Genomic DNA, 18,841 nt, shown 5'->3' on the forward strand with positions numbered 1-18,841 from the left:
GTGCTGCTTTCAGGAGGGATAGCCAGCTCTTATGAGACTCTGAGTTATGAGATGAATTGTTACAATGCCACTCTCTGACTTCCCTTCTTACTTATGTGACTTTTTCTTCTTGTATATATGTCTGCCATCTGCCATCAGATGCTACTACTCTGCTGTTTGGACTTTTAGCCCTCCGAACTGTGAGCAGAATAACCCTCTTATTTGGATGTTGTCCAGCCTCAGGCATTTTTGTTAAAGCAACAGGAAATGGACTAACACAGCAGGGAAGAGCCCAGTGTGAGCAGAGCCTGATCTGCCTTAAGTTTCCTGAGAATACTTACTTTGAAGTCCCTTCTCTCCCTGATGCATGTACAAAGGTCCTAAAGCACACACAGTGGTTAGAGCCTGCCATGAACAAGCAGCTTCCTTCCAAGGCAACCTCCTCAATTTGGACATGCTTGCAGTGTTTCTCTGACTTTTTTTTTTTTTTTTTTTTTTTTGCCCTTGAAACCACACAAAACAAACACACTCCCTATAGACACTGATACGCAGGGCCACCTTGTTCGGCCCTTCCCCTGGATGAGGTGACCCTGGCCCCTCTCCCTCCTTCACCACCAGAGGCAAAGAAGTCTGATGAAATTGGCATTTTTATGTGATTGCACTGGTTTAATGTTTCTTTTGATTGTAAGGATGGAATCAGTGTTGTATGATTGCACTGGTTTAACATTTATTTTGACTTTAAGGATGTGAGTGTTGTACTTTGTAACTAACTACTCCGTGCCCTCCATGGAGGCTGAGGGAAGAACAGATACCCCAAACGCAGGCTGGGGACCAGCAAACAGTCCAGGCTGGCTTCTTCCCAATATGCGTTGAGTTCCCAGGGTAGGTGCTGTTCCGTCTGCAGCGTTGATGGGCGTGAGAGATCAGCAGGGTCAAGGGCATCTCCAAGGGAAGCAATGAGGAAATGTGCAAACATGATCAAGTCCTAGGCCAGGGTGGACCCGCCTAGCTTGAGGTGAAGGGGGTTGGGTAGCGGCTTGCTAGAAGTCCATGTCTGGCAGCCATGGGGACTCAGAAGGCTTCTCAAACTGGACAGCATAGGCAGCAGTTTCGCTCTCCAGGAGAGCCCGGTTTCCTCTGTGTTACCCAAGTTTCCGGGAGTGCCGCTGAGTCCTTTACTCAGCCACCTCAATGGACAGCATGGCCTTGATTGCAGGGAATTTGTTGCAGGAAAAGTCGGCAACTAGTTGCTTGATACCACTCCGGGTGGGAAGAATCTCAAATCGGATCCGGGACTTCTCCTTGGGGCGCAGGGCTGGCACGCTAATGGGGAAGGACACAGGTTAGTGTTGGTGTGGCATCCAGAGGGCCCAGGCTACACGGGCCATATAGGACTCAAGTTCTGTTCCAGTGGTGTCAGGCAAAGCCACAACTTCACCTCCCTCTGGCTGCCTCTCTGATGACCTGGGTCCCTTCAGTTCTGTGACATCCAGTTGGGGAGGAGTTAGAGAATCTTACCATCTCCTAATTATGCCAAGCTCTAAAGATCAGATTGTAGCCCTGGCAGTTAGGACTTCAAGCTTGATGAACTCCAAACTAAATTGCAAATGCAGATCCTTGGGTACCAACCCCCAAAAGGATGAAGACTTGAGGTCAGAGGGTGCTCTGCCTGTCCTATCTAAAGGCTCAGGGCAGGCCCTCCTGCCCCACTTTTGGCCATCCCCACAAAGCTGCTTAGGCTTGGTACTCACTCGATTTTGAGATTGCCACGTAGCAGGCCACTGCCCTCCACCATCAGCACACAGTCCCTCACTGGCTCATCCAGGGGGTTGGAGAAAAGCATCTGCACAATCACAGGCTTCTGCACCTGAGCCTGCTCCAGCACCTGTAGGGAGGGTCCATGAGTCAGGATGTTAGCTAGCTGTGTGGCCCCTGCCTACTTCCTTGTGAGAGCTGAGCATGGTGATGGGGCGAGAGAAATGTTGCCCAGGATGTGAGAGGGAAGGGCAACTCATTCAGCCCTAAGTGTCAGGTGGTCTCCTAACCAAGGCATCACTGTTAACCCTGCACTGTATGTGGGAAACAGATTCAGCGGGAGTCCTGCACTGTCCTCTGTGTCTGGAGGCATAACGAGACATGCTCATAGCTCCAGCTTGGTTCATCCAGGATGGGCAGTGCCTGCTTCTAATGACAGCCCACTGCTAGCTGCTTTTCTTGAACCTCCTGCTTATTGGTTTTTGTTCCTTAAGAAAAATTGTATGTGTGTGTGTGTGCTCACATGTGTATGCTCATGTGTGTGTGTGCTCGTGTGTGTGTGTGTGTGTGTGTGTGTGTGTGTGTTAGTGACCTCCCAGGGGGCTACAAAAGGACCTCAGATCCATAGATCTGCAGTTAAAGGCCACTCTGACTGACATGGTGCTGGGAACCAAACACGGAGAAGAGCATATGCTTTTAACTGCTGTCTCTTCAGCCCCTTTATTGGTTGTTTCTCACCCCCCCCCCAAGCCATTCCTGAGAGATGCCACCGGAGCTGAGGATAGACTGAAGACTCCTGAGGTGGCTCGAGATACAGGCTGACCGCCACGGTCCCTTCTGTGCTTAATCACAAGGAATGGGGCAAACAGGCCATCTTTTCCTGTGGTAATACCTACGCTGCATTTCCTTCTCAGCTTTGGGAGCCCAGACAATTCCTGTGTGTCCTCCTGTGACCAGGACAGAGTCCCAGGGGATGATGGCATGATTTGGGGCCATACAAGCAACACAAACTACTTATTCACCCCAAAAGGTGGAGGTGTCATTTATCTGATAAGCATTAGCCTCAAACCTGGGCAGACACAGCTGTCAAAGAGGGATAATTACTTATCTCTCCCCTTCTAGCTAGGAACAAAATGACATCATGGAAAAAGGAAGGGAGGGTTTTGGAAATAGATGTTGAAGTTCTGTGACTGGCAGATGTCTCTCTTTTCTTCCTTTTAGAGCCACTGGAGATTGCTGGGTTTGTGAGTTTGTTGTTTTGTTTGTTTTTCTTGTCATCTGTGCTCATGGCTGCCATTGTATAGTGTCAGAGGCCAAGTTCAGACTGATTTGACAGCATGGGAAACTCACAAACTCACACACTGGGAAAAAGAAGGGCTTTCCCCTCACCCCAGACACTGCAACATGTAACAGTACATTGTGAGTAAGTGAAACATATTAAACACTATGATTACTGTAATTTCTTTCTTGGAACTCAAAGTATATGACAATAATTTTAAGAGAAAAGCATAGTTTTATGCTTTAGTATATGGCAATACATAAATTGTACCATATTCTTCTTGTTGACATTAAATTTACACATCTGTATATTGTTGTTTATTAACCAAGTCTATAAACATACTCATTTATATTTTCAAGTACCTGTTTCTTTATCTTTATGGTTCTACATTAACCCAGGTCTATAAATGCATCCGGCAGTCTGGATATGGAACACTAGCCATGAATTTGAAGGTTCTCATCCCTTTGGGAAAATATTCAGATTTTACTTCTGATCCCATGGTCTAAGGTCCGCATGTTAACCCATGTTAATTACTAATCAGTGTTAGATAAGACAACAGAATTTTACCCAGAACATTATCTTTTTTATAGATTTCTTTTATGAGTTTAAAACTCTGACACTGTTCTGCTTGAGTCACACATTGACTTGTTTAGTGGACAAAAAAGCCCCTGTTTTCTAGACACTCAACAGAGGGAAGGGCGTGTCTGAGAGAAGGAAAATTGGCTGTTTCTTATAAAGAGACCCAAGGAAATTCAGAGTGGCCTACTTCTTACTGCATGCGATGATAAAGATGTTATAGTGTCTTTAAAGATAAATTAGACATCACAGGGAAGTCTAAAAAATGTCCAGAAAATTGGAATATGATGTGTGAATAAAAGATGACTATAAGGATGTTTGAGGATTGGGGAGTAAAATGAGGAGAACTAACTTAATTTAACTGCTCATTGTTTAGGGGCAAAATGTGTTTATAGCTGAGCTGGTTGGTGACTTTCCAGCATTGTTTCTCAGCTTAGGGAGTTAGAGACAACACTGTCCATTGGATCAGCAGATGGACAGGGAGAGCTTCTTGGAAATGCCTTGCGAAGCAAGAGAGACTGCACCACGCAGGGGCCATGCAGGGGCTGGCAACAGCCTCTCTCTAGGAAGGGAGGAGCGGCAGGCCACTAGCTCTGCTGCAGGAGAGACCCATGGAAGATACTGCTTCTGTCTTATGAAGTTTATATGGTAAGGTGACCCCAAGAGCAGTAACACCTGCTCCACTGGCATTGACAATCAGAGAGGGAACAAATTATTACAGAAAGGTACGCTTTTAGCTGGGACAAATGTTTGGAATGTTCTGAGGCTGTGTTACTGGTGACGAGGCCTGACTGTAAAGACCTGTCAAAAGAGGTTACCCTGAGGAAGTGACACCCTGCTAGAGCTGTGTCTTCTCCCCCATCTGACAGAGTTGGAGCAGCAGACTTAGCTAAAGACTTTCTCATTTTCCATACTGGAGAGATCTAAGGCCAAATCTCTTTTGGTGCAAGGCCCAAGGTTGGAAATGCTGCCCCACAATGACTGGGGCCCTGAAGTGGGAACACCTCTGTTCTGAAGCACAGCTGGACCAAACAGGACAGCAGAAGTTAGCTGCCCAGGGAAATAGTGGCCAGCACCAATGTGGAAACCCTGGGTCTCCTGTCTTGACACCAGGAACCCTAGGAGCTATGGGCAGCTTAGAAAAGGTGGGACTGGGGCTGACACAGTTACCTGGATCCTATACAATGGGCATTTGGGAAGCCCACAGTGGGATTGTACAGGAACAGATAAACTCTATACAGAGATACAGGAGGTAAAGGGTTACTGACCCACAAGAGGCTCTTGTGTCCACCCCTAGAGAAACCCAGCCTTTTCTGTTCACTTCCTAGGGACTAGTGGTGTTCCTAGGACAGAGTTGTCTGGAGGGGGGGCACCCCTCCCTATCTCTTACCTCCAGGGTCAGGGTGGGGTTGTCTAGGATGACATCCCTCTCCACCAATACCTCAGCCTCATCTGTCACCTTGCATATGGCTGTGGTCCGGATCATGTTGTCTGCCTTCAGGTATCTATCGTACCGAGAGTATGGAATCTTCACAGGGTGCTGTATTTCTGAAAGGAGAATCGGGGAGCGGGTGGACCGAGGGTGAAGAGAAGCTCTAAGGTTGTCCTCAGAACTGAGTTGTGGTGGCCTGAGCTGCAGGAGGGTCTGAATGTGGTCAGTTTGCTTTCAAAGTCTTGCTCAGTTCTTGTGGGGTTTGTGTTTGTTTTTGTTGGTTTGGGTTTAGATTTTTAATAGTGTGTGTGTGTGTGTGTGTGTGTGTGTGTGTTCCAGAACAGGGCTCAAGGAGGTGCCAGAGTGCATGCCAACAGAAGACTCCAAAATGAGGGCTTGAAGGACTGGAGTACAGCTGCCCCTCCCAGACCTGGGAAATTCAAAGTGTGTTTCCTTCTAAGGGACGGAGGAAGAACAAGGATGCTAACCTATTGCCTAATGGCAGCAGCAATAAGGATGACACACAGTAATGACTAGGAAGGGAGGCCAACATGTTGGCCAAATAAATGCTTCAGCTCTCCCAGTCATCTAACAAGCTGCGATTTGGGTATGACAGTGTCTTTAGCTTCTCCCCTCTCTCTGGGCTCTCCCTTTTCAAAGCCGTCCATACACTAGGAATGCAGAGCTGTAAAGACTGCACTTGGTGTCTTCTAAAGCATGTCACTCCTCCACAACAAAAACCTCCCACGGTTTCTTGCTGCCTTAGGGATGAAGTTCAGGGCCTCAACTTGTCCCTGTCCCAACTGTGCAAATGGCACCTCTTCCTTTAAAAAACAAAACAACACCCCACGCTTTCTTATCATCCTATATATTAATCAGGCATGTCTCCACCACACTCTGACCTGTGGACTTTTCCCGCAACGGAACTTCCTCCTCTCTCTGGGCCTCAGAGACTCTTGTGGTCCTATTTTCTCACAATTGCAGATCATGGGGATTTCTCCATCAGGTGGTCTGGGCACTGCTCTCTTCCCACAGTTGCTCTTTTGGCCTTGGGGTGAGGTAGCTAACCAGGAGAAAGCTCCTTATGCTTTTACTCCGAAGGAACTGGCTACAGCTAGAGAAGGTATCCTTGGACCAGCTGATCCAACCTCAGTGGAACAACTCTAGAACTCAGAAAGGGGAGGAGACTTAGCTAGGTTTATCCAGAAAGTACTTGAGTATCAGGATCCCAGGACCACTTTACCTGCCTCCTCTCTGCTTTCCCTTCCTCTCTGCTGTCTTTTACAGAGGATTAAAATATTTTTTTCTTTCCTATGGAATATTTATGGCTTACCAAAACAGGTCTTCCTGGGCTAGAAGTGTAGAGTTCTTGCCCAGCGTTCAGGAGACCCTGAGTTCCATTTCTAGGTCTCCCCCCAAACAAAACAAAAAGGCTCCCTTGTTAAGTGTCAGAGGTAATAATAACAACAGTTACTTCTGATATTGAAATTTCTGCTGGAAGACAAACTGTGAAGGGATGTTGCCTTCCACCAGAGGTAACATAGCTCAATCTTTCTTGGAATTCTTTCAAGACGGGCTGTATAATTAATCAGTTTCTGTTAATTCTTGTTGTGAAGCAAATGGCCACCCCACCCTTGTTAATCTGCTTTGTCAGCCCAGACTTTTCACAACAGCTCAAGGATTTTGCCAATGTGGGCACACCTGCATCCCTAATCCCACAGCATCAACCTCCCTCTGTTCCACCTCGTGCCCGTCCCATCTCGGCTGCCCTAGAGCAACTTCCATCCTCCCAGTTTAGTTCTCCTAGAAAACCTGTTACTGTCATCAGGAGTCAAGAAGCTGCTCTCAGACTTGAACGCTTTGGGCAACACGGGTCAAGGGTTTAAGACCCTGGGACCTATCACAGGCCACCCAAGGCCAAACCTACAATAGACCTGGGGAGTGGGGATGTGAGCAGGGTGGCAACAACAAAACCTAGCAAACAGGAGATGACGCTGGGTTTAACATCAGGAAACCAAGGACCAAGACCTTAGCATTGGCCCATAATCACTATGGCACAAGCAAGCCACAAGTCTCTGAAGCCTTATGCCTGCCTCTGTAACAGAAACCCACAAGATTTGTAAGGTCAGATGAGGTTACATTCACTCTGAAAATCATGCAAGGTTGTGCAGACTTGTTCTGGACATTGTGCTGTGGCTATGAACTACCAAAGCCTCCCTTCTTCCCTTGCTAGGGTGTAATAAATATGCAATTAGCACCATAATGGCTAGCCTTGCTCTTAGGATGGCAACTTCTAGAGCATCAGAACTAAGGCTTACCCACAGAGGCCATTTCCTACTCTTCCCATAGTCATCTGGCTCACCCAAAAGTCAGCAGGAACCCTTCAGTGATCAGCTCCTTATGTTTACTGAGTCCCACAAACCACAGGATGAGTTACCTTCCTCGGGGTCCAAGGTTATTGTGGCGGAGTCCTTCCATACTTCGTGGACAAGGGTGCCATTGTAGACGATGGTCCAGGCTGTCATGTTCACTGTCACTGTCTTCCTATCACTAGTCAGGTTTTTGAGGATCAGGGCCAGACTGACTTCTTTGCCCACTGCCAGAACACCAGTGACCTTGAACCTCCCAGAAATGCTGGGCGCTCCCTCCTCCCCTGCCAAATCTCTCACAGATGTTGGACCAAAAGTTGCATTAGGCTTAAGTTTGCTCAAAGCCTTTTGGTGCACTTGTCTTTCCTCACTGGAACCTGTGTGTTGGTAAAAGAAACAAAAATGAAACAATAATACTTCAGGGATGTAATTGCAGTTCAGACAATGAACAGCATGACACTCCTGGAAAGTGATCTAGAACTAACACTGATACCACGTCTATGTGTCCAAGTTGCTCCCAGCAAATGTCTGATCTTGTAAGGTCTCCATCAGTTCTTAGTATAAGGCTTCTAGACCAGCCAGTCTCTGGGCCTTTTCCAATCAAGTCTACACTGTCAGGAAGCTACAGGGAAAGCTGGGTCAGGTTCTGCAAACGGGTACAATGGGGTTTCGTTGTTTCTTTAAGTTTGAGTTATTTCATTTTCTCTCTCCCTCCTCCTTCCCTCTCTCGCTACCTCCCTCCCTCCCTTCCTCTCCTCCTCCTTCCTTCCATCTCCTTCTCACTTCTCTTTCTTTGGATGAAAGGTCTTTTGTGAGACTTGAAGACCAAACCCATCATTTATAAACAAATGGTAAAACAGAGACGAAGAGATTTAGAATGGATCCATAAGCAGAACCAAAGTTACGAGAAAGAACTTCAAAACATTTCCCATGCTCCCCTGTCTAAAGGCACTTTGGGAGTCAGGAGGTGACATTTTTGTCTGTGCAAGTCAACAAGAACTTCCTATGGTTGATAAGGTTCCACGTCATGACTAGTAAGAGTTGCAAAGAAATGTGGCATCTCCAAACGGCCAGGGCTAATATAAGAGGGTGCATCTCCTGACTGGGACCCAGGCTGTAGGCACTGCTGACTGTGACAGTAGGGGCAGTGCAGGGGGAGCACCGGTGACACCCTAAAGGCTTGTGGCACACCGAGAACAGAACAAACAACCTCAAGCCCAGGTTGACTAAGCAGTTCACCTCTGGCTCCCCGCCTTGACCTGCAGACACACAGCAGAAGGTCCAGGCTTCCCAAGAAGACGAAAGAGTTGTGGGCCGTGTTGGTGGCCCCTAGGCTTTCCCCCAACCAACTCGTGAAAATTTCAAGGTAAACCAGAAATCTTAAGATGGGTGCTCTCCAAGTTATTGCGTCCTTTCCATGAGTTATGTAAATTTCCTGGCAGGGACATCAGAGGCTCATGCATCTAAGAGAAGCTACTGGCCTGGATTACTCTGGGAGTTCGGATGAAGAAAGGGAGGGACTTACTTCCAGGGATCTGGAGCCTGGTCTAAGGATCCTCCCCTGTGCCCTGCTGCAAGAAGGTAGCTGGATTACCAGGCTTGAGAGATTTTGGAGGGTCAGGTTTCTCTGGATGCCCTTCCATTCTCTAGCTGAGTTGTCAGTCCACACCCACGGCTGAAAGCTGTGCGGAGCTTCTGAGCCTCTGTACCTGAGACCTGGAAGCAGGCGTTTGCACAGGGAGGTTCCAGAGCCTATATAGGTCACTGGCTGGGCTTACTCAAGACTATGCTTCCTGCTGCTGTTTTCCCACCAGGTATTGTGTAAATGCTTAGCAACCCATTTTATGAGCTTTTCCTGCCTGGGGCCTCTGAGACCAACTGGCATCATTAGGCAAGAAGATCTATCTGGGTAGCATCAGACAACTGCTCCATCCTGCTCTCATGCACCAGCCAAGGTACTTCCAGGAGTTCCATAGGGAGCTTCCAGCAGGCTCCTCTCCGCTGCTTAGCAGGTTGCTAGAACTCCAGAGAAGCAGCATCAGAGTGTGCGAGTAATAGGGAATCTCCTAGCAGGCTCATACAGTCAGGTAAACAGCACCTGAACAGAATAGTCTGTGGGAAGGCATTATTCCAGGGAGAGTACAGACATCCAAATGATCGAAGATTCCCCATCCTAGTCATTAAATCCTCACTATGTGCCCAACACTGTACTTTCCACTTGGTGTGCATTTTTTTGGCACTGAAATCCAACCCAAGAGAGGCACTGCTGTTCTCATTTTACAGGCAAAGGGATGAGAGAATCAGAGATCCTACAAAGCTTGTTCTAAGTGGCAGGTAGGACAGAGAGTCACCTTCTGTCCTGGCTTATTTGTTTGCCGTTCTCTATTCTTGTTTTACACCATGACATAGAAAATACCGGTCTGGTACCTTCCTCTCCAGTGACACCATCTGCTGTGTTGTATCTACAGGGTACCTGGAGTAGGCATTCCGAAATTTGTGAGAATCAAAATAGAGTCACTTGTGTAGATAGTAACAAAAGTAAATGGATACATGCAGCTGGGGGTTACAAAGGAAGAGTCCTTTTGCTTAATTGCCTGATGGTTGCTTTGGCAAAAGACTGTCAGAGCCCTGAGCTTCTACAGAGGCCACAAATGCGACCCATCACAAAAAGAACCCCAAGGACATCTTCCCAGAGACTGTCTGCTCAAACTTGCAGCCCAAAAGTACCGTCTCAAAACATCTGATGTCATCTTCTTCCCTTCTGCCTCCGAAAGCATCTGCTTTATGTCAACCCCTCTGACTAGACTGATGGTTTTCCACGGCGGGTGTGTCTTCCCGGTGTTCTACCATTCTCAAGGAAGTGTGTTTCCTTTGTAGAAAATCTCACTGATGTTTTTGTTTGTTTGTTTGTTTGATATTGACAGACTCAGCAGTGTTTATTGACTGAGGACAAGCTGTAAAATGTCCACCCTCCAGTATGTGTCTGTACATGTGAATGTGGACGGATGCCCCTGGCCTTGGAGCCAGACTCCACCTCCTGGAGTTAGTTCTCTCCTTCTGTGAACTCTGGCCAACACCCACAGCTACTAGGTGTCAGAGAGTTGGTCTTATCTTAGGAGCACTGTGGCACATTTAGAAGGGCACTTTTTGGTCACCACCCCCCCATCCCCAGCCTTGACTGTGAGGATCAACTGACTCAACTATTTCCAAGTATTTTGGAAAGAGTGAAGTATCGACTGGAGTGCCTGTGGCCTGCTAGAGCAACTGCTAAATTAGTTTGAATTAGTCTCCGAAGTTGAACCACACCTTCAGATGGAAAGTCTTAGTTGTCATTGAGAACTACTACGCTCCTGGTTCCCAAAGCAACTTCTGAGAAACAAATCTGGTAGAGATGAAGCAGCCTCATACATGGCCATCCAAGGCGACAGTAGGAGACCCAGTAGTACAGATGGTATAGATTTCAGGGACCATGGCATCAGCCTCCTCCTCATGTAATCATACCTCTGGGCTTCTCAGGGGATGGGGAGTGTGAATGCATATGACACAAGCCTGCATTCCTGAGTTGCTTTGTCTATTTCTTTGTTGAAATGGCATTTTCTGTCTAGGTTCTGGGCGATGAGGGAAAGAGACCGATAGATAGAGAAATGTGTCTCAGAGCCCTGAGAACCATGCCTCTCCCTGTGATGTTCAATCATAGTGACATCAGCTCAGTTGTGCAATTGAGAGAGGAACACATCTGGAGGTGGGCTGGGCTCACAGCTAGCTGTCTGTGCTCTGAAGCTAACTGTCCTTGTATTTTAGCTACCCTTGGTGTTTCTGTCCCCACTGAAAAAAGTAGGTGAGTACTCAATGATAGAGAGATGCCCTACCATTTGTGCAGAACTAACTGAGATACAGGAGTGCTGTTTTTTTTTTTTTTTTTTCTTCACTTTCAAAGCTGTCCACCCATCACTGAGATCCATGTGACGTCACTCCACCTATCACATGCACCCCAATCCTACCTTCTGGATACTTATACTTGTCTGTGACATCCAAGCGAGAGTTGCTGCCCACGGCCTTGGTACTGATGTATTTGCCAATGGAGTAAGTGTCCAAAGAATTCTGCTTCTGGCTGCCGTTCCTACTATTATAGATCCAAGTGATCCGATCGGCATTAACCTCCGCAAAGATGAAGATCATGTCAAAATTCTTGTCCACATCACCCTCCCGGATTGCGTTAACTGAAGCAGGACCACATTGGAACACACCTGGTAGCCAAAATACAGAGTTTGGTTGTGTGCAAACCACGGTTAAGCCATCCATGCCAGCCTGCCTAGGAACAGACTCTGAGGGCCTTCTGCCAACATGTTAGTCTCTGCCTTTACTCCATTCAAGCCTCAGCCCTGACTGTGACCCATCAGTCTGGCATAGAGCTACCCATCACCATCATTATGTTCCAAGCTCCTGGGCCAACTCCACTTAACACAGGCTGAACTGTATATCCTGCACGTGTGTCACCTGGCTGACCCTGAAGTCAGCCTGATTTTGCTGTGAAGTGCTGCCTCTCTGCCCCGGGAATCACTCCAGCCCAGAGGAGCACAGACCTTCTGTTTCCAGAAGTCTTTCCTGAACATCTGTCTAGTGCATGGGATCCCTGGCTCCTCTGAGTCCTAACCCAACCCTCACTTCTCCCCTCCAGAATTCAGCACAGGTAGATTATTTGACTAGACAAAGATAGACATATATAGAAACACACACTCACACACACACCATATGCATATATAAATATATATGTATATCCACATGTTTATAAAACTAATAAAAAGGCGCACATATAACTTTTTATACACAGGGAAGAGAGTGACCCAGATTCTTTTTAAAACCATAAATCACAGAAAGTAAATTTGATATCTTGGCATACTTGAGACATTTAATGGGTTGATATTTATTTTACTGATATTTTACTTTATTCTCCTTTCTATTCTGTTTTATTTTCACATCTTGGTATGGTCACAATTCATTAAGTTGATTGTATAACCACTCATGAGTTGTACTGAAAAGTTTACAAAACAGTGGCTAGAAAATATCCAAAAGTGAAATTTCCCTCCAGCCCCAAATTTACAATACACCATGTTTCTGTTAGAAAGGTCAGGTGTTACAGGGTAAGGTAGGGACATTAGAGTAACAGTAAGACTTAATTTTTATTCTAAGTCTTTTGATAACTCTCTGAGTTACTCTTATACTTTCAATTATATATGTGTGTATTATTTATATAAGCAGTGTGTGTGTGTGTGTGTGTGTGTGTGTGTGTGTGTGTGTGTGTGTGTTTGAAAGAAACAACTCAAAATAAAGGTAACAGACAAGACAGGCTTCTCTAGAGATTAGAGGCAGAAGAAAAACCCCAGAGAGCCTGAGATCCATCTTTGATGGAAGAGGAAGTAAGAGCCAGAAGAGAGGGCAAAACCCCAGAAGAGCCTGAAGAAGAGTAAGGCAGGCAGTCCAAAGGGGAGCGTAGCCTGCCCAAAGGCATACAGGAGTGGATGCAGCAGCAGCCATTGCCTTGGGCCTGTCACAGAAAGAATAAGAGGACTGAATCCACAGGGCTTCTACCCTGGGAGGGCCGTGCTGCATAGACAGTGGTAGGAAGTAATTATTGACAAGAGAGGGCATCTTTTCCTTGTTGCCTGACAGATGCTAGCACTCTTCATGGGGTAGCAGCAGCCAGAGGGGCTGCACGAGGTAGTATCCCTTTAAACAGCAGCATGAACACACAAAAAAGGAGAACTGTATTAATAAAAAAAATCTTATCCCACTGTGCATTGTGGAGCTAGAGAGGCTTTGGGTTACTTCCTCCTGCAAATAACAGAGCCAAGCTCCAGCAGCTCCAGCAAGATTACCTTGGCTTCTCTCCTGGGGAGTGGCATCCAGCACCTGCCATCCATTGTATGAGGGTCCTAGGTCAGTGCGCACGAACCAGCCTTCATTCCAGACATGGAAATTCCTGCAGACAGAAAGCCACATAACAAGTGAGTGGCAATGCCACGTCTCCAACCAAGCAATGCAGCTCCCAGGTCCTCCCTGGAGGTGTGCATCCTGATAGACATGGTGGCATCATATCCCTGAAATCCTCCAGGAGAAGCTTCCAGACACAGGAACCAGAGTGTGGATCAACCAAGGAGCATGAGGGGTCTGCTCTGAAAAGTAAGAATCGAGGGAAAGGAACCCATTTCATCTATAAACTGCTCACATGTCTGAACCATCATGCTTGAGGCAGACCAAGTAGCCCGGCAAGAGTGATGGAACTGAACTGAGGCAGTTTGCAGTCTGGGTCTTCCGGGGGTTTGCTAGTAGGCAGTAAGAGGATAAAGCTATCTATCACACCTAGGGTAAAACCAAAGTAACACAACATTCAAAGGGCTGGCAATTACATTAGTTTAGCCTCAAGAGAAAAGACAATCACATGTTGGAGTTGTCAGGCAAGGGCTTCAAAGCAGCTACTGAAACCAGAATCAATGACATAAAGGGAAATAGATTCACACAGAACAAAAAGACAGGGACTTCTGACAGATAAATAAGAATATTTTAGAAGAACCAAATGGAACATTTTAACTGCAACCTCCCTGATATCTGAAACCAAACAATTCAATGGGTGAGCTTATTAGGAGAATAGCCATAACAGAGGAAGGATAAATATACTTGAAGAGAGTTCTGCAGATCACTTGGATTATCTAGTTTGGAAATGGGAGAGGAAAAAAGATGACAAAACAAAACAAAACAATAAAGTAGAAAAATAGGTACAACAGAGACTTACCATATTAATGTTATAAAATAGTTATACATTAATAAAAACAAAAATAGAAGAAAAACATGAGTGATGAACAGATAGTTTTTATAAGCAGTGTAAACGATGACTGGACTTATGATAATTGTTTTAACCGCCATATTATTGAAAGAAGATTAAAATGACAAACAGAAATTGTGACAGCCAGGAAGATTCAGCCTGGTAGCCTAGCAGAGATTAAAATCCAAGCTGGAGCCCTGTTCACTTTCAGTTAAGAAAACAAGTGTCACCACATACTACTGGTGGGTATTTAAGTCGGTATGACCTGACCTTTGCAGAGGGCAATTTGGCAAGGAGTATAAAAGTTTCTAAAATTTTGCATACTCACTAAGCCAGTATTTCCACCATGAGGGATTTCTCCAGTGGGAAAACTTTTATGAATATGCACAGTCGTCCAAGCTAAGGTACCCACTCCAGCAAGAATGCTGGAGGAAAAATTTGCCAATAAAAGAATAACCAGATAAACGGTTGCACAGCTTAATAGAATATTACACAGCAGTCAAATAAGTGACAAGCAAAATGAAGCTAGTATTACCAAGGAGAGGTTGCCTAAAGTACAGCATAAAGGAAGAAAATCATGTGAAAGCTTTGTGTGTGGTACCCAGAGATGCCAAAGCAAGAGACCTAGAACTCCAGGCCAGACTGGGCTATATAGGGATACACATCTCAAAACCAAAACAAACCCCAAACAAACAAACAAACAAACAAACAAACAAAACAAACAACCTGCACCCCCCAAACCAGACTAAACCAAACCAACCAACCAAACAAACAAAAGTCCAAACTAATCAACTGGGAATTAGATTTTCCAAAATAAAACAAAAGCAGAAAAATTCATTACAAAATCAAGTCAGAAAATTGTGCACATTTACAAATGTATGTGCATGTATGAATGGGGCTGGCCAGATATCTCAGTGGGCAAAGGTAGTTGCCAGGCAACCCCGTGGACCCAAGCTGGAGCTTTGGAGGAGTGTAAAAGTAATGGAGAAAGACAGAGTCAGCTCTACAAGGTACTTCACTGACCTGCACATGTGCTCAAAGCTACACCCCCCTCCAAACGCATAGAGTAATAATAAAATTACTAAAATAGTTATAGAGGAGGTAAAGACTTAGCTCAGAGTAGAGCCCTTGCCTAACAAGTTTGAGGTCTAGGTTTGGTCCCCATCATTGGGAAAAATTGAATCTAGTTAGTTGCTAATGTTTATATTGTGTTTATGATATATACAATGCATATAAAACAAATTTGACATAATTTTTGTAGTGTTTCATTTTTTAATTAGGAAAACTTCATTATTTGCATGATTGGAAAATAAATGAATATTTAAAAGGTTATATATACTATAAAAACAGGCAAGATGGCCTTAGGGCTGGAAAGATGGCTCAGTGGGTGAAGGTAATTGCTGTCAAGCCTGATGACTCGGGTTCCATCCTTGGAAGCCACATAGTGAAAGATCAGATTCCCACAGGTTGTCCTGTGACTTTCACATGTTCACTGTGGCATACATATACATACACAGACACATGCTGTTTAGACAAATAATAAATGTAAAAATATTTAAAGAGCCTAGGTTCAGTCTCCATCCTATGATTGAAACAATGAAGTGATTGACTTCTAACTATGAGAAATAATAGAAGGCATCTATCACATGTTCTATCTTGTTCTTGAACTTTGCAAAATGTATCACCTTAATTCTATAATCAATAAAAAGGCACTAAGGGATGGATAGGAAACTATCAATGTTAAAATGTATGAACAATATAGTCATAGAAGAGTTTTGCTTCTCTTAGATTTTGAAAATTCCAATAACGAGAGAAATAAGTTATAAAAATTATCTCCAGAAAGTCAGCCAGGCGGTGGTGGCACACACCTTTAATCTCAGCACTTGGGAGGCAGAGGCAGGTGGATTTCTGAGTTTGAGGCCAGTCTGGTCTGCGGAACTAGTTCCAGGACAGGCTGTAATAGCGACATAGAGAAATTCAGTCTCAACAAACAAAACAGTACAAAACAAACACACAGAAACCCAAGAAAGATCCAGAAAGTCCATTTTCAAATGGGGCCATGAGACTGACTAGTATTCATCAAGAAGGAGGCACAGGAAGTGTGTGACAATGAACATACATGAACACAAGAAGCACAGGAGGGATGTGGAGGTGGCGAGGATGGCAAGCCTGACATCGTTTTTGGTTTTGGCAAACCCTAGGGGAAGGAGAAGCTGGCTTAAAAATGATACCTATACAGTAGCTGTTTTTAGTACTTATCTGTAAGGTGGGAATTTCAAAGACAGCAGATAACAAATGCATCCTGATTCCTCCCTCTGGCAAAACCATCTACTTTAGTCACATGCTGGGGATGTTCATCATCAAGGAAGTTCTTGTTTTGTGTGATTGTGGGTACTCTCTCCTTACTACCCGATTTTCCATTCTGTTTCTATCATGAAGGTTTCAGGACTGAGCTCTGGAAAGACAGGCTTCCTGCCTCAAAGCTACTGCAGTGCTGGCTAACAGTTTCACAGAAGTCTGCTCCTCCATTAGGTGTGATGCAGACTTGAAGTTCACAGGCCACTGGTCTGGAGGTCACCTCGAATTCTGCTCACTTTGTCTGCAGGAAAACTCTCTGAGACATCTTGGCAGATCTCGGGAGTGTGCTGAGCAGAGTTCAGTGCTACCTGTGAGTCTTGTGCATCAGCCAGGAGTCCATTTTTACCCCACAATCACTGCTCTTTGTGTGCGGTTATAACTGCTCTAGTACAGTACCTGCTTTTGACCTCTTGGCACCCAGTGTCCCAGTGCAAGTGCTGAGTCAAGCTTGATGATTTGAACTGCTTCAGGGACAAGGCCACTCTACCAGCCTTGGTGACCTCTTTGCAGTCAAGTGGTTAAGGGCTATTAGGGCGGGAATCCAAAGGCAGAGCTCTGTGTGGGAAGATGGGATGGGCCACTGCAAATAGTGACCCACAGCACTTCTTTGAACACTCCACTCCCTAGGCAAGGCAAGGCAGAGCAGAGCAGAGCAGAGCAGTCCCCACCCACCTCCTACCTTGGAGCGCTGCAAAATCTACAGGTAGGGGGCCTTGTCTGTGGCTACAGAGGGAGAGTGAATAGAGGAAGGAGCTAGAAGTCTCCAGAGCCCTCCCCTTCACAAAACAAACAATTCACCAACGTTACTTCCCCTGAAAGCATCCTGCCCCTGAAGAAAGCAAAGGCTCTGGAGAGACAAGAAAGCTTATCTCTCTTAGGCCAAACCTTCAACATCAGTGGAATGGCCTGGGGAAAGGGTGTACTCCATGGGAGGTTGTGAGGATGATTAAAAGGAAGCCCTGGAAGAAATTGCAGAGGATTCCTAACCCAGCCCTTCAATTTATAGGTGGGAAATTAAGCACAAATAAATAAATAAATAAAAGCCCAAGACAATAAAAACAACAAAAAGTAATTAAGCAACTTGTGGTCAGTGAGAATGTCTGTCTCTATCTGCTCATCTTTAGGTAAGTTACAGGCCACAAGGGGCTGGTTCCCCTTGGGTACCAAACTCTGCAGTGCTCAAATCCCTTACATAAAGAGATAGGATATTTTAATAAATAGATGTATCATTATATTCTTTATATCATCTCTAGGTGACTTGTAATGCCTATTACAATGCAAATGTAATATACAGCTATATGATATCATTTAGAGAATAATGAAAAGAAAAGGTCTATCATGTTCAGACAAACAGAATCATGGTAGGCCTAACTACACTTCCAGTTCAGTCGTTGAGCCTGTGAATGTTGGACTCATTAACACAGAAGGCTGTAATCTTGGTGGGAATCTCTTCTCCCCTCTGTAAGATGGAGAATGCTCCCTTAGATTCTAGTACTAATGTTCTTTGAGTTAATAGAAATCTATTCCAACTTTAACTTAGTCACAAATTTACAGTGTGACTTTGGGCAAGTCATTTTTCTTTGTGGCATCCCTGAGACGTGTTTGGTCTTATTAGGAAGTGTCATTTACTGGCTAATGTGAGCCAAGGAACCCAACTTTTCCATCCAAGTGGGTCAGGCAACACCCAACCTAAGCAGACCCCACTCCCCACACCACGATGTCCTGCCAACCTCCTTTGGAAAATACCCAGATAGGAGTGCTGGATTTTGCAAACTTAAGTCAGGGATAATAACAATAACATTTGTAGTTTTCAAATCTGCCTGAGTTCAAATCCCACCTCTACTTCCTAGTTATGTCTTTTGGGAAAATTATTTAACCCCTCTGTACCTCAACCCCTCAACTGTAAGTTGGGCCTGAAAATAATAAAATAATAGCACCTATCTCATGATTTGTAAAGTATAAATGTCAGCAACGAAAGCACTAGTTGGCACACCGCCATGAGTCAGCTGTCGTTACTGTTGCTAAGCAACTCAAATTGATCCTGGTCTTCTGCAACTTTATGCTCATATGGATAGGTGTTGAAATTTAAAGTTTCCAACATCCATGACACAAAGATTCAGACCCAAGACTTTTTGCCTAAAATTAAGAGGTGCTTATTATAACAGGAAAGTCACTCTGCTCTCCTTGGTATGCTTGATGTGTAGGTCTCTGGAGGGAGCAGCTAGATCTCATAGCAAACACATGATCTGACAATAAGAACTGGGTTGAGACCT

General features: G+C 45.2%; 1 protein-coding gene across 1 annotated transcript in view; it reads right to left on the bottom strand.

Moving 5' to 3' along the window:
* Positions 1-921: 921 nt before the first annotated feature.
* The window catches only part of Tgm3 (transglutaminase 3), a 37,654-nt gene continuing 19,734 nt past the window's right edge, over positions 922-18,841 (bottom strand). Inside the window, exons 8-13 of the mRNA XM_051183404.1 lie at positions 13,267-13,370; positions 11,392-11,637; positions 7,459-7,767; positions 4,980-5,137; positions 1,731-1,864; positions 922-1,302 (exon numbers count right to left, since the gene is read on the bottom strand). Of these exons, the coding sequence (XP_051039361.1) occupies positions 1,155-1,302; positions 1,731-1,864; positions 4,980-5,137; positions 7,459-7,767; positions 11,392-11,637; positions 13,267-13,370 (1,099 nt within the window). The 3' untranslated portion in view covers positions 922-1,154. The remainder of the gene's footprint in view (positions 1,303-1,730; positions 1,865-4,979; positions 5,138-7,458; positions 7,768-11,391; positions 11,638-13,266; positions 13,371-18,841) is intronic.

This window comes from Phodopus roborovskii, unplaced genomic scaffold (genome assembly GCF_943737965.1).
Source record: "Phodopus roborovskii unplaced genomic scaffold, PHOROB, whole genome shotgun sequence".
In the NCBI taxonomy this organism is placed as follows: domain Eukaryota; kingdom Metazoa; phylum Chordata; class Mammalia; order Rodentia; family Cricetidae; genus Phodopus; species Phodopus roborovskii.